The 16,171-nt window shown below is 38.9% G+C and overlaps 1 protein-coding gene across 3 annotated transcripts in view; it reads left to right on the top strand.

Moving 5' to 3' along the window:
- CXorf23 (chromosome X open reading frame 23) overlaps positions 1 to 16,171 on the top strand; it is a 35,767-nt gene that overhangs the window by 13,384 nt on the left and 6,212 nt on the right. For 2 of the 3 annotated variants that reach the window (XM_015272723.4, XM_003640516.6), the window contains exons 5-11: positions 1,775 to 1,953; positions 2,625 to 2,739; positions 2,937 to 3,000; positions 3,831 to 3,949; positions 5,705 to 5,819; positions 10,596 to 10,691; positions 15,405 to 15,560. In XM_015272723.4, coding sequence (XP_015128209.1) covers positions 1,775 to 1,953; positions 2,625 to 2,739; positions 2,937 to 3,000; positions 3,831 to 3,949; positions 5,705 to 5,819; positions 10,596 to 10,691; positions 15,405 to 15,560 — 844 coding nt within the window. The remainder of the gene's footprint in view (positions 1 to 1,774; positions 1,954 to 2,624; positions 2,740 to 2,936; positions 3,001 to 3,830; positions 3,950 to 5,704; positions 5,820 to 10,595; positions 10,692 to 15,404; positions 15,561 to 16,171) is intronic. The other variant, XM_025146578.3, reaches the window with a different exon arrangement.

A 16,171-nucleotide genomic window follows, 5' to 3' on the forward strand; every position in this document is an offset into this window, starting at 1 on the left:
TTGTTCTGGAATATAATGACTTTTTTGACTACCTGAGGAGTACCTCATTTCTTTTGAAAACCAGGTAACCTTTAAATTGCATAAATCTCAGGTACACATTCAGATGTTTAAGATCAAGTCCAAGTAAAGCTGTCAGAAAACAAAATAAAATCCCTGGGTTATATTATTAAGTATTGCAGCAAATGATGTAACAATCTTTTAGAGCCTCAGAACTGAAAAGTAATAGAGTATGTTTCTATCTCGTGTATAGTAATTCTGGTTGCCTTTAGCATTCCTGTTGTCACCTAAATTGGAAAAAGGGGTAATATGGAAACCTAAATGAAGGATACATTGTAAAGACTAAGCAGCTTGGTTTGTATAGATATTTGCAGGCTTCTCAGGTTAATTGGCTAGCTGTTGTATGTGAGGATAATGGCAGTAATCTCTTTTGGAAGCTGTTGGGTCTTCATTTAAAAGATATTTCCCTTCTCTCAAGTAAAACATCTATGCCAGTTTTTTCCAATATTTCAGAAAATAAGTAATACAATGGAGAGTTGTAAAGTCAAGTTACTGTCCTCATGTAAGGGGTTATTATGAGAGACTGAGGAAAGGGAAGAATTATTTCTTCCTAAATGATAACGTAAGGAAAAAACTTAATTCTTGCTTCTTTTTGGAAGCCTGTGGGATGGTTCCTATGTATAGTAGTCTCTTGCTGCTATTCTTGAAATTTGTGCACAATGCATGTAGTAATTATTTACAGACTGAAGAAACTACTACATTGACTACAGCTTACTTGATGTGCAGGTTTGCCTTTGCAACGATAACAAAGGCATTAGCAGAGACTAAATGGCTTATTTCGGAGAAGCTGATGACTGAGAGCATTCATGCTGTCTACTTTAGGCATTTAACACATGACTTAAAATGGCTGGGCTGAGAAGAATACATTCTTTATAAGCCTTGGGAGAAGTTAGGCAATTCAAATCATCAGTAACAAATACCTAAACTGAGATTGTTTGGATTCACTGAAAGGCGTTTACTGGAGACAAATAGCTGACTACTGGGACATGCTGGAGGCTGGTTCTGGTGCAATTTTTGTATGAAATTCTACTCTCTTACTTTTCTAATACAGGATGGGCAGGTGCATTATCACTTTGCAGAATGGACAGTAAAGTCTTTGTCCTAAAAGTCTTTGGTGGAATATTTGAGTTCTCAACTTCTTTCCAAATGAGAAGTACTTTCATTGCACTAAGAACAGGAGAAATTTTAGTGCCAGCTTCCTTGTGAAGATAGTTCTCACAAAGCAGTGCGACCATTTGATTTGTGCATCTGTTCAGAATAAGTAAAACCTGACAAAAAGATGCTACGCACCTTCCTAAGCTCACATGCCCTTACTGAGAAGATGTTTCACTAAGCTCAAGCGATACAGTTATCAAAGATGCAGAGATTTTAGCACTTGTGTACTGTTGAAAATTTTGATAGTTTTTTATAGCAGATACATAATTACCTCCCAGAACTACACTGAAAAGGATACAAGTCTTCATATATCTATCTTGTTTGATAGATGTATTAAGTTTAAAACTTACAGTTTTTGTATCAGACATCACTGAAACCAGGATTAGAGCTGTTAATCTTGCAGTTTACAGTTTGGTTGGTTGGTTTTTTTAATTAAAAAAAAAAAAATCAGTTTAATGGCTCTTATTCCTAAAACAGACTTCTTAATTTGTTTTGTTTTACTTCTTTGTTTGAAATTTTCAAGTATTCTTTTAAAATGAGTATCTCCAAATATTTATTTTAGGGCTGCTTCTAGTCATACTACAGACAGACAGATGTCACATGATCTGGTTGCTGTTGGCAGGAAAAATGAAAACTTTCATCCAGTGTTCAAGCACATGGAATCTGTAACGCGAGGTGTTGAGAACGACCCATCGAGAGAATTTACTCAGGAAATAATCACAATTATCCATCAAATTAAAGGTGGCTGTAATATTTGGGGTATATGTATGTATTTATGCATTTACGGTTACTAAGAAAGAAATAATGAATTAGGCATGCTGCCCTTGTAAATATCAAGTGTTAGGTTTCCTTTGTTTTTGTGTCATTCATTTAAGGGGAATGTAGGTTGAAGATTTAAAGTAGTTTGATGGGGCACGTTGGTTAGAAGGTCTTGCTCCTTAATAGAGGCATTACTCTAGACTGTTAATGTAGAAGCAATTACATGGAAGCGCTTGAGATTAAACTGCTTTTTTAACAAGTGAGAGAAGGGGAGGGGGGGAAAATAAAGCTTTGTTATAGTCACAACTTACTAGTTACATATAGTTCCTGTAATTTTTCAGATGAGTTTCTAGACTGTTGCATCACATGTAGCGTGGAACTTTATTTGTATGTAGCTTCTAGTAGTTGCCACGATGGAACTGACAAATAGTTTACTTTCTTCAGCTTAATCTTACTAAATAAGAGGGCTGTCTGAGTTGAGCTGGCCCAGTCTCTCATTTGAGAATGCCAAGCTGCAAGTGGAAATAGTTTAGAATTTAATCTCAGAAGTTGTCGTGGTGTCCTTAGCAGTTAATCTTTTGAAAGATAAAATTTCCCACAAAACACTTGGAATAGTGCACATAAGCATTCTCGTATTTAATGTCTTCTCACAGCAAATTATTTTACATCTTCCGACATAACTCTGCATGAACGGTTCTCGAAAATCCAGGATAAACCAATTCCAAATATGAATGAAGTTAAAAGAAGTTTGGATCCAGAAATTCACAGGTAATTGGTGTGCTTCTGCCTTAATTTATTTGCATCAGGGTAGTTAATCTTCAGTAGGCTTTACATCACATAGGTGGAGATGGGTTTTTTTTTTCCCTGACTCTAAACTATCTGTACATAATATGTAAAAATTCTGTAGTTGGTTATCAATGATTTATATTGACGTTGCTTGTTCTTGTGTGATTGTGCTGTTCTAGGAGGATTGACATGTCTCTAGCAGAACTTCAGAACAAACGAACTGTCCCATCCGAATCTCCTCAGGTATTAATTTTTTTTAATAGTTCAGTGAAAATTATATAGGCGTAAGCAACACTTTCCCCCTTCATATTGATAAGCTACTCTTATATGCTTTGAAGACCACTAGCAATTCTGTTTTGAAAGGAATGCACGCGACCGAATTTACAGATATTAAACATACTTCCATCACTATGGAAATTAGAGTGCAAATGTGTTCTAGAACAACTGGAGCGTGGTTATTACTGCTGCTTGAACTATTTATACTTACTTAGTGTAAATACTAAGTGGGCAACTGACACGGATTCCAATTTCTGTCTGAGATTGGAAAAACCCTCAACATTTCTTCTGTGCTGATGTTAGATTGGCCCAACACACAGAATGCGGTTCTATACTGAGTGCAGTCCTAATCCCTGCTTTTATTCAGGGGCACGGGATTTTGTTTCCCCCTTTTAAACTACATTTACTGTGATTTGGTTTCCTATTTTTTTCTATAGTGTTAATATGTGGAGGTGCAACTTAATTAAGAGTAGTAGGCTGTCTTAAGATTTACTGAAGCTTGCAAATGTTTTTTTTCTTGTCAGCTCTGTGTAGAGCACTCATTTAGCTGAAATGCCAGTGTTCTGTTCACTGCTGTTCAGAAATGTGTAAGGAGGCAGATGGTGCGAGGAGGTAATAGCTTGAGAGTAGCTACTGTTACTGTTTTGGACTTTGGATTCTTGGGATGATGCACATCTGTCCTATGTCTGTATGGTTGGTTAACAAGATTACATACTGAATAAAACCCCTGAAGGACAAATCAAGTCAGTGTTTCCTTATTACTAGCTAACTTGGTGTCAACCCTTCCTCTTAAATAGAACATCATAAGAGTTTTAGAAGATCCAAATGATCTACGCCATGATATAGAAAGGAGAAGAAAAGAGAGATTGAAGAATGAAGATGAGAGAGCATTTCATACAGATGGTACAGCTCCAAGGTAATTAGCTAATAATCATGTTTGCCTAAGTTTGTTCTTCTCTTACGCTTTTAACTATTGATGCTTCCACAGTTGCATTCAAATCTGTTGTGATTTTTTTCGAAGTTTGACTTCAGTTGTGACATATGTCAATGAAATTTCAAACTTCCTATGTAATGGAGTATTATGTTGGTAGAGGTTATTTTTCTACTGCTATTTCATAGTATTTTGTAGTTTCATAATAATGATCTAGAATGAATGCATTCTTGTGCTGCTCTGGCTGTTTGTGGTATCATGGACTGTCAACAAAGAGATTTCTGAGAGAGAGAGATATATATATACGATAAATATATATTTATAAGATATATATATATTTAATTTTAGGAATTAACATTACATTTTGGAATTGCTGCTTACTTCTCTGCATTCCTGCATCAGGTCTGCTAAAGATGTATGGCCCAGAGGTGTTTGCTAACCTCAGTCATCCTTTTTTGTTTTTGATGTTAGGATTACACAGATAGTCAGCTGTGTAATATTTGCGTGAGAGGTGTTGATTGAAGAGCTGCCAGAGTGCAATGAAATGCATCTATGCTGTAGTCATGTTTTGCAGATATTTAAATATATTGCTATTTTTTCATTTTAAATAGTCTATAATGGCAAATCGTGGCAATATGTGTATACTTAGACTTGTAAAACTGTAGAAAAAAAATTCTGGTGCTTGAGATTGTTTAAACAAAAAGATGAAAGTTGTCAAAGGAAAAATAAAACCAAATTACTGGGCTGTTGCCTATAGCCTTGTATTTGCTTCATGCTGTATCTTCAGTTTGTGTTTGGCCCAATTGTCCGGTAAGGCTTTTTCTGCTACTTCTGCGGTTACGATCTTGCTTTACCTTCTATACATACTACTTAACGTGGGAAGCTTATGTTTCTTTATGAAGTGTGGCTGTCCTTGAGCTTGATGGGGGCTGGAGGACACTAAGATTTGCAGTGCTGATGGCTAATGCATTTGCAGGCTGAGGGCAGTAATGGATGATGGATAGCATCTATGAAAAGCAGGCTTTTTTTTTTCCACAGTTCACATATGAGATCTTGACAGTTCTTAATGAGCTAGCCCACTGTGCCTTCTTTTGGCCTTTTTTATGATGCGTGTTGTAGTTCTGGGAACTATAAATTTTGGCTTCTAGTAATTACTTTTCATGGTATATGTAGGTTTTAGTTATTGGTTGTGGATATATCTGTAGTTAGCAGTGTGCTCAGTAACAAAACCAAAAAAAACCCGAAGTCAGAGCTGTACTGTACTAACTGAGGACGTAACAAGCATATGCTGGCATCTGGGTATTTATCAGAGCTTCTATCTCATTTGGAATTTGGTGAGATGAGAAGTTCTGTGCAACTTTGAAGACGGCACAGCCTAGAACTGCCGAAATGCAAAAAGCATGTTGGCCAGCAGAGGGCAGCGGTAGCCAGGCGTGGAGGTGTAGCTGTGGGAGTCAGGGAGGCTTGTTTTGTGAAGTGAGGCTTTGAAGAAGACAGAAGTCACCGTTTGTTATCATTGCATGAGAAAATGAAGTTTACTGTATAATTGTGTGTAACTTGGAGTTCTCTTTAACCAGAGGACTAGTCATTTATCAAATGTGTTAGATTAAGATTATTTGAAAGCCATCACTTTACTATTTCTAAGTGTTACCAATGTTAAAATAAGGTCATTTAAAATTCCAGGTGTTGCTGTATTATGCTTCTGGATTTTAATTGTTCTCTCTGGAATTATTCTCTCAGGAATCAGCAAGGCTGCAGTTTTTCAAGATTACAAAACTCTCAACTTGATGGCTTCCAAAAGCCTATGAGGTTCATTAAGCCGCCTTTCAGGAAATTTATTGGGAAACCTCACCTGGTAAGCCTACATCTAGAAGTAGCTGTTTCTGCACGGTTGTTTTTTTTTTTTCCCCCTTCATAATTCACTTTCTGCTGCACTTTTTAGGCTGGTATGACTAATGATCTGTGAACTCTCGCCTTTTAATTTCCGTGTGAGTCTTTATCTTCAGACTTGCTCAGTGATAAAAATGGTTCTCGTTCAGTCCTAGTGCAACAGTACTTCCTCTGTCATCTTTTGCAATGTAGAATAGTGCAAGAGAGCTAAAATGGCTTTTATGACCAAATGCTGGAAAAATATTTCTTTTACTTTTGAACACGTCTGGAGTACTCAAAAACAACGTTGCTATTGTATTTTTTTTTACCTCACAGGGAAGTTGCCAGGAATTTGTCTTTTCAGAAAACTACTTTAGGTTGGGTGTGTTTTACAATGGAAGCAGTATTTTTTTTCAGGGAGTCTGGAGATAACGTGCTCAACTTCAGACTTCTAACTGAGCAGCATGATCAGGCCAAACTAACTTAGGGTTCATAATGATTTACTGGAGTTAATTGATTTTAAGATGTTCTGGTAAATAGTACAAACTTATTTTATAAAGCTACATGCGGTATAAGTTCCTGAATGCTGCATTTCTCCCACTTTATAATACGTACGTTATCTAAACCACAAATTAGAAGGCATTCTTACTGAGCAAGTAACCTGAAGTAATATGGCATATCTTGGGAAGGAGAACTGGTTGTTGTCAGTCCAGAGGGAAGATCTGAATCTTATTTTGTGTCAGTAGCATTCACAGAATGGTTCAAGTCAGAAGAGGTCTCTGAAGGTCGTCCGGTCCAACTTCTTCCTTAAGCAGGTTGCCTGGGACCCTGTCCAGCACTGTTACCGTAACAGTGTTTCTTCTCAGGAGAGAAGTTTTGAAGTATCTTGTGCTGTAGATGAGATTACAGAAATGCCTGGAATTATATTCCTAAGGATGAAGTATTTTACGATGGAATAGCTTGTCTGTGTTGATACAGAGTTTATCAGGGCTAACCTGAGCACTTGCTCTGTCTTAGGCTCTTCTTTTGTAATGCACTTAATACTGAAATTGAGAAGGCAGTTAGTGTTCAGTAGAAATAAATGCTTACTCCTTTTGGAAAACTCTTTTTAAGAGTGCAGTCTTATTTCAAAGTGCTTGTGCTTGTTTAATAAAGCTTGTGCAGCTGCCCATGTTGATTTGTACCGTATAATTCTAAAACCTGTTTTGTGGCTGGTGCTAAGAAAGGGGAGACCAAGGGAAACTGTCATTTTTTATATGTTGTAATTAATAGCCTAGGAACTGGCATCTAGAAGATCATGAAACCTTTAAGGCCTGTCAAAAACAGTTTTTGTGTAGTTAAAGTTGTGATTGTCATTGAAGGGTAGCTGCCTGGCAGGTGTAAGTGCAAAATGATACACCAATTTTAAAAGTAAAAACAAAAACCAAAGATTTGAAACCCTGTAAGCATGTAGTAATACCTCCTTAACTAATACAGTAATTGCAAAATGATGTTAGATGTTAATTTGGAATAGAGTCTGAGTTATTGTTTGTACTGTTGAATGTTCAGGAAGACTTCACTTTGATATCTAGTAGCAGACTTAAAACATGCAATTTTTAGGTAGTTCTAATGTTCCTGAGAAGCAGTACATTGCATTGAGGAACAATTCAGAACAGCAGTGGCTAAGAAAGCATAGGTATTAAAAATGCAAGAGATGCCTCTTCATGAAGTCAGCCATACACATGTTAATTTGCAGGCAAAGTGGGAACGTAGAACACCTTGCTTTGCTGTCCGCATGCATCAGTAGAAGTAGAATGACCCAGTGCTCACCACCTGGCATAGAGGCTTTATGGACATTTTGCATATATGTCTGGAGTATACTAATCAGTGCTTTCTAATTGCACCTTCTTGTCTGTTTTTGTTCTTTGTTTTTGCTCTGTTCTTATTCTGCTCCTTTTGTTTTCCTTTTTTCTACTCTCTTAAATGCTGAATATGTGAAGTAATGCCGAAAGAACACAATCTTGTCCTGGGCAGAAAAGATAATACAGCTCAGTCTCATACCTGAGATCTAAATAGTTCAGCTAACCAACCTGGCTCCAATAGTATGGCGTTCCCTGTGGTGTGCAAACAAGCTATGTGAGATTGGTGCTTATAGATGGCCTTTCTTGAAGTAGTTCTTGAGGATTGGGCGCTATGGGAGAAGATATTGGCAGGCCATAGGTCAAGCTTGATCACCATATGTGTGAGGTACTAGCACTGCTCTGCTATTTATTGAGGGAGCTGAGAACTGGAGCAGTTTCCAAGTAGCCAACTGTAATTTCAGCCATACATTTAACTTGTGAGGTGAGTGATGTTTTTGTAACAAATTCAGAGCTGCGTGACTGTATCCACAACTGCTTTTTTTTGGAAATGTGATATTAATGGAATTGAGAACAGCTTTAAAACAACAAATGAATGGGAGCAAAGGCCACTCATAGTTGTTTTCTCCAAGAAGGCAAATATTTGGAATTTGCAAGTCGGTTTTGTTTTGGAATAGAAGTTTAGATGTGAACGCTGTTGGAATCTGTTCTAATGTACGTGTTGGAAAGCGTAAGAATCATGATTAAAAGGCAGTGTACAGAGAGGAGTGCATTGGATTTAAGAAACAGTTTGTTGTGGCACCAGAACGTTGGTTTTGGGCCAGCCACATTTATTAAATAGGAAACAAATAGGAAGCATGCTAAAATAAGCATATATTAATGGGACCCAAAAATGCATGAAAATACTGAGGAAGGGGTTGAAACTGAAGAGCTAAGATAAGAGTTGTTGGGTATGAAAGTACTTAGTGGTTTAGCTCATTCTTACAGATACTTGAGTAGAAATTGTTTCAGTTAATTCCAGGCAGAGCTCTCCAGTTTTTGTGGGAAGCTGTTTTATACTGCAGGAGAGAGGTAGCAATAGCATGCTGTGTCAGCAAAAATCGTAAAGGTGTGGAAAAAGTATACAGTAGATGTCTCTTACCACTCTATTTAAGAGTGTTCCACCTATAATTTTAAAAATCAAACCCTGGGAAATCCTGAAGAACTCCTCTTAGGTTTATTTACTCTGGCTTACAGAGAGTAAAAAGTGTACATCAGAGAGCCAGGTTTCAAATGACAAGCATAGCAGTGTCAAAACTAAGACAATGCATGAATGGCCCACGGATATGCTTGAGTCTGGGAGGAGTGGGGTGGTGGTCCATGCTTAGCTAAGACAAGCTTTTCTTAATTCCCAAAGATCTGTTTTTAACTACAGCAAGAAGTCTTTTTGAATAGCTTCCTTTTGAATCTTGCTGAATATTCTTCTTAAAGAAGAGTGTACTACAACAGTAAGCTTCCTCGTTTGGTTATGTAATGTAGGGAGGAAGAGAACAAAGAGGAAGAAGAAAGTTTATGAAGGTAATCAAGTGGCTTTTTCCAAGAAAAACAAAATGAAATACCCAGAGGGAAAAGCATGTCAAACTTCCCAGCTCCCTCATAAGTATTTGATTTCATGGACTATCTTCATATTTGAAGTCAACTCCTGGCAAGGCATCTTCAGAAGCTAAGTAGTTGACTTCTAGGCAATAACATATTCTTCTAAAAAATACTATTTTAAATCCCAGTTAGAGTTAAATTGGATTCCAGCGGTGCTTTGTTGCATTTATTAGCCTACCAACATGAGAAAGCGTGCAAAAATGTTTCTGCCACTGGAAAGGTTTGATATTTTGTTAGAGAGCAGAAATTGCTTAAGCAGCAAAGCATAAAAATTAATTTGCATTTTATTATACAATGTTAACTTATTTGAGGAAAAAAGAGTCCTTAAGCTTTTCTTAAAATGTATTTGAAGCTGTTTTAGTTACACTGGGGAAAGAATAAAAGGAACTCAGTAATGCTGGGGCACTTCTGTGGTTCTTCAAGACTACTTTTAAAAGGAAGAGGGGAAAAGTGAATTTGGCCAAGAGTTCATTGACAGTTCAGTTCTGTCTTCAATAGATGAATTTAGTGTAGTATATACCAGTGTGTTATACTTGTCAATACTTGTATGCAGTAATGGGGGATAATGATACTTTAGCTGTATGGATCCTCTCAAGGTAACTGTCATGGGAAAAGCTGGAAAAGGTGAAAGAACACAGTGTCTGGAGGGAGTGCTCTGTTTTATGCAACCATGGCTGTTTGCTTTCAGCATGCTAACACAACAATTTTGATACCTCTTGTCCTTGAGATCAGATATGTTTCTGTGGCTGGCATTTCTTCTCCAAAATGCTATTCTATAATACAAAGTTGAAAGCAGAATATTTGGAGGGCCGATGCATTTGTCTGGTTGCTGTGGTGGTATGTAGAGTAGTGGTGCTTGTGTTTGCTGTAAATGCTCTAATAGTGACCATATGCTAACCAGGAGTGTCCAGAGTACTAATCTTGCTCTTATTCCTGACTCAAGGGATGACTGCGATAGCAGTCTATTACACATGCTGTGTGCTAATTGAGGCATCTGTTCTGAAGGGGCAGGGTTGGAGAGCCTTAATTGAAGAAATCCAAGCAGGTAACAACCCAAGAGGATGATATTCCAACATGATGGTTTACATCATCTTTGGGTTTGGTGGGCTCTGCTATCGCTACAGCCAACCTGTACTCCAGGCCCTTTGCTTCTCTTTTGGTGCTTTCAGACAGTGTTTGTGTCAAATATCACAAGGCTGAAAGGCCTACAATATATGCTACTGGAAACTGTTTTCCTTTGTTATTTAATAATGTTATGCTAATAACTTTCCTATTTGTTTTCATACTAGAATTCTTACTATTCTTCAAGAACAAATGATGCTTTCCCACATAGACATATTAGAGGACGCCTTGAAAATACAGGTCCCATCAGGAGACACTTCAAGGTACAGATCAGCTTTTATCAGAAGTGTGTTGTATAATTATGATTTTGATCCTATTGAGCTTGGTAAAGAGATGCAGATTTGAAGGTGTGAAAAATAGTGGAAATGTAGCCTAAATGTTTCAGCTTACATAATGGGAGGAAAGAGGGTTGGCAGTGGATTTTGCCGAGTTATTCAGTATTGTATCCATACAGCTGAAAGAAAAATAAGCATCCAGCTAGATTTATTTATGTCAGGAAAAGAAAACTTTCTCATTTTCTCCTTTAAAATTACCCTCTACTTACTATGTAACAAGTGTGTTCTCAGGAGTAAAATAGTACATGGAGTAGGTATTGATCCTTCTTGTTCTAAAGATAGTGAAGTTGAAGTAAGGCTTTGTTGACTTAGCTCAGCAGCTAGCACTTTGGATAGCAATTCGAAGGGTAGAAGGGCTCCTCTGCTCCCTCAGACTGAATATAAGAGAACTGTTAGAAAAAAAGGCAGCCAATCTGCCAGAAAGCTAACAGTCAGAAAGGGCTCACTATTCTGCTGTTTAAAAAACCAACCAAACAGGAAAAAAAAATGTTCAAGCTGAAGCTTAACAAGTTAAAAACGTCAGCCTGTCGTAACTCCATCTTAACATACAAAGGTGTCCTAGTCTCTTAATCAGTATTCTTTCCTATCCCCTCCATACTGTCTGCTTATTAGAGATGAATAGTTACTCAGCACTGTCTCTTTGACATTATGTTGGTAGATTATTCAAAGCAGCCTTCAATTTCCTTTCTTTTACATCAGCACAGAATTCTGCTGAGGACTATGCAAACATAAGTCTACTTGAACTGCCATTACCTTTATATATGATACTGAACATTGCTATATCCAGTGATTGGTTCCACAGTGCTTTAATATCTGTTGAGAAAATAGCATTTTCACTGGTATTGTGGTTTCTATATGTGTATAGCACATTATTACTGCCATGGAAACAGCACTGCTGATTTGATTTCATCAATTTCCTTACATTTCATTTCCTCTTGCATAACTTGAAGGATTTTTCCTGCTCATGCTGTTGCTGAAACCTGCTTAAGGAAGGTGATGTGACACTCAAGAGCCTTCCTTGGCTGAATATTAAAAATACACTAAATTCTTCTTTCTGATACATAAAATTGGAGAGTTCTGACCTAATAAGCACAAGAAAAAAGAGGAGGGGGGGGTTATTCAGACGATTTTAAAAAGCACGTCATGGTCTTGCAAAAAGTTTAACGTTCTACAGAAAAAAATACATTAGAGCAGCAGTTTCATAAAAGATCCGAAGAAATCTTACAAAGATTAAAAGATCGCTTTTGTAAAAGGACTTTACAGTGTTGACTGTGATTATCATTTCAGTGGGTACATGTATGGTAACTTCCTGAACTAAACTTAATTCTATAATTTACACACTCCTCTGTATTAATGTCTTGCTCGCTCTCCTATCCCACCTCCAGCAGCACTAGGGAAGAGAACAGTGAGAGCAAAAACATGAGAACTCATGGGATGAAATGGAGATCATAGAATAGCCTGGGTTGAATGTGGAGGTTGGTGGCCCTGCCTGTGGAGGGGGGGTTGGAGATTCGTGATTCTTGAGGTCCCTTCCAACCTGGGACATTCTGTGAAAATCGTCTAGTTTTAACCCCCCTGCTATGTGCAGGGCTGCCAACCACTAGACCAGGCTGCCCAGAATCATAGAATCACAAGGTTGGAAAGGACCTACAGGATCATCTAGTCCAACCATCCTCCCATTACCATTGCTACCACAAGCCACTAAACCATATCTCATAGCTCCTCATCGAGATGCCTCTTGAACACTGCTAGGGACGGCGACTCCACCACCTCCCTGGGCAGCCATTGCAGCGCCTGACCACACCCTGAGAGAAAAAGTTTTTCCTTATGTCTAATCTAAACCTCCTTTGGCACAACTTCTGGCCATTTCCTTGGGTGCTTTTTGTTGCCTGGGAGAAGAGGCCAAACCCCTCCTCATCACAGCCTCCCTTCAGGAAGTTGTAGAGAGCAATGAGGTCTCCCCTGAGCCTCCTCTTCTCCAAACTCAACAATCCCAGCTCCCTAGCCGCTCCTCATAAGACTTGTGCTCCAGACCCCTCACCAGCTTCATTGCCCTTCTCTGGACACATTCCAAGGCCTCAGTGTCTGTCTTGTAGTGAGGGGCCCAAAACTGGACATAGTACTCGAGGTGCAGCCTTACCAGTGCTGAGTACAAGGGGGCGATTACCTCCCTGCTCGTGCTGGCCACACTATTTCTAATGCAGGCCAGGATGGCATTGACCCTCTTGGCCGCCTGGGCACACTGATGGCTCACGTTCAGCTGAGCATCAGCCAACACCCCTGGGTCCCTTTCCTCTTCACAGTCATCCAGCCACTCAGCCCCAAGCTTATAGCGCTGCATGGGGTTATTGCCACATCCAGCCTTGCCTTGTATGCCTCCAGGGATGGGGCATCCACAGCCTCTCTGGGCAACCTGTTCCAGTGCATCACCAGTTAAGTAAAGGAAAGATGAAGGAAAAAGAAATGATGCAAAGGCAGCAATTGCTCACCACATCCCACAGGGAGACTGATGCTCAGCTAGCCTCCAGGCAATGGCTACCTACCCTGAAGCTCCCTCTCCTCCGTATTGCTACTAAGCATGAACATGAGTGTGGAAATCCTTTGGTCAGTTTGGGTAAATTGTCCTGACTGTGTCCTCTCCCAGCATTTTGCCTGGCCAGCTTCTTGGGGGGCAGACTGAAGGAAGAGAGAGTAGTAATGCTGTGTGGATACTGTTCAGCCACAGCCAGAACACTGCTGTGTTGTCTGTACTGTGTCAGTCACCAACTGAAACCATGGCCCTGTGTGGACTGCTGTGAAGAAAATTGACTCTGTCCTAGCCAGGCACAGTACAGTGATAATATATTAGCTCTTATGGACTTCTCAGAGCTTGAAAGCCATTGGTTCATAGGCAGTGTGATTAGCATCGATTATAAAATAGTCTTGATGTAAAATTAGATGTCACTTCAGTTTTTTTTCCTTAGACTGTAATGTAGTTGTTTTTCATGCACCTTAGATTACCTCATTTTACTCACAAATGTATGACTGCAGCACCAAGTATGTGGTCTGTTAACTGTATCTGCAGCTCATTCTGCCCTCTTAATAGTACCTCTGCTCCTCTTCCTCCCTGCTTGTGTAGATGCTTGAGTTGAAACTGAAGTGTATGTATAATCTCACTTTCAATATCTTGCACCTTTTCTTCCTTCCTTATTTGTTCTGATCCTTTGCTGCTCACTGTGCAAATGCAGCAGCAGACCTCTGAGGCTCCCTTAGTAGCCACCTATGTGAGAGCAAAGAACCACAGCAGCTGTGGGAGAAATGAGGACCTCTGCTGTTAACTGTGCTCAGTGGCTTAATATAGCATTACAGACAGCTTCCCCTATGGTAGGCGTGTATCTACTTAAGGAATTTACTTGCACCTAATTGTATTGTGATTGGACTCTGACCCCTTTTTCAGTAAAGGGGTTAAATAGCATTTAGTAGCCTTCTCTGAGTATGTCCTCTGCCTACAAGCACCACGAGAGTGACGCTAGGGGACTGATGGGGCCAGCTTAATGGTTATCTCTACATAGTAGGTGGCTGAAGTGATTTTTTTGCAAATAGCAGAAACTGCATTTGCACCAAGGAACCTCTGTTCTGTACAGTCCTCAGCTGTTCCCCAGCCACACAGTGGAAAAACCGGTACCGAACTTAGCCCAACCTTAGAGCATGTGATTTTTCTTGAAGTGATCCTTACTGTGTCAAAAGGAGACTGATTTCACCAGAGCAATTAGGTCATGCTCAAGAAGGGCTCTTTTTTGTTGTTTAATTCTCTCTTTAAAGCTGTCTGTAAAGCATGACAGGTATTTTACATCAACACAATGTTTCTTCTTTTTGTAAGAACTCTTTTTTTTAAACTCCGGATGGGGTGAAAAAGCTTTAGAGGGTAAACACCTATGGGAATGTTTTCTGTTACTATCACATCTGAAAACTTTAAACAGCATTATTGGAAAATTAGGCAAAATTACAATAACCAAGGCTTTTCTGAGACTTCGTAGCTTGTTCTGTTGGAGATTGGACTGCTTAATTATGAACAGATTTTTTATCCTTTTAACTGCTGCTGTCAGTGTTGGTCTTCCTATATTGGTATTTCTGGGAATTTATAATTCCCTCACTGATAAGCTCTGTTACATCTGTTCCCATGCTAGGGGAGCATACAGTATTTCAGTCTGAGGGTGATAAAAGAGTAAGGAAAGTAATTCTATGGTCTTATGGTCTGAAGGTATATGATGAATAGTCATGCTAACTTGTACTTAGCATAACTTTTTTAGGTTCAACACATCTGCCTGCTGCAGGCCTAATATCAGTGAATTTGGTAGTGAGGAAGGTGCTTTTGTTTTTGTTGTTGATGTTGTTTTCCTTTTAGCATTTTGTTTTTCTGTAATGATGATAATTTCAGATGTTTTAAACAGTGAATGTAATATAGCAGTTACTGGATCCACGTGGCGGCTGGTGTTCTAAGGAACTGCAAGCTGTAAATAAGGAAGAGGCTCAGTACTTGCTAACGCATACTCTTGTTCAATACTGTAGGTTTTGCATGTATATATAACTGTAAATACCAGCTATTGAGTTTTGGTGGCCTCATTCTGCCCTTTTTTTCCCTCCCTTTCTCTACCGTTACAGAGCAACTTTGCAGATGGCCGTTTGCAATCCCATTATAAATCAGGCTTAGTACAGAAGGGTTTATATATTCAAGCTAAGTACCAACGGTTACGTTCCGTTGGTGTAAGGGGATTTACCACTAATAAATACAGAGATGGATTTCTGAGGAAAGAAAAGGTGAGTTGGTTTCATTTCTTCTTCACTAAGCCCTTTTCTAAAAATGGGAATATTCAAATGGTCCACCCCAGTTTTTGTATCCTTGTGGAATAGCTCAGATGGGATACTTTGGAACGTTGCCTGTAAAAGCACAAGGAGACACGCTTGATTTCACACTGATTTCCTTCATGGGTACTTGTTTGAGGTGTGCTGTGAGGTTCTGTGATTATTTCTCTTCTATTGTTCTCATCTTGGTCCGCTTTCTTATTGGTAAGAGAAAGAGGACCTCTGTAAAAATGTTAGATTGTCTAAGTCTACAGTTCTAAATTATCCCGAAGAGTGTTAATACAGTTTTCGAATAAGTCTATGTTTCTGTTCTTTCTTATGTTATCTTATATTTGTCGTGTGCCTTAAAGTGCTGTTCTGAACAAAGCATCCTGCAATATGTGGTGTCTGAGTAAGATGCTTTGACAAACTCAGGCTGATAAAGTTGGGCACATCTGTCTTACACCTTTTCATTTGCAGTACGTGTGAGACAGTGATAATGTAGAAGTGCAGAAGAACTTCTGAACTGTATAAAAGGTTACAGCTTTTGGGAGGGCAAGTGGTTAAAACGTTCTAAATCCTTTATT

The sequence above is a fragment of the Gallus gallus genome, chromosome 1 (assembly GCF_016699485.2).
Source record: "Gallus gallus isolate bGalGal1 chromosome 1, bGalGal1.mat.broiler.GRCg7b, whole genome shotgun sequence".
Lineage (NCBI taxonomy): Eukaryota > Metazoa > Chordata > Aves > Galliformes > Phasianidae > Gallus > Gallus gallus.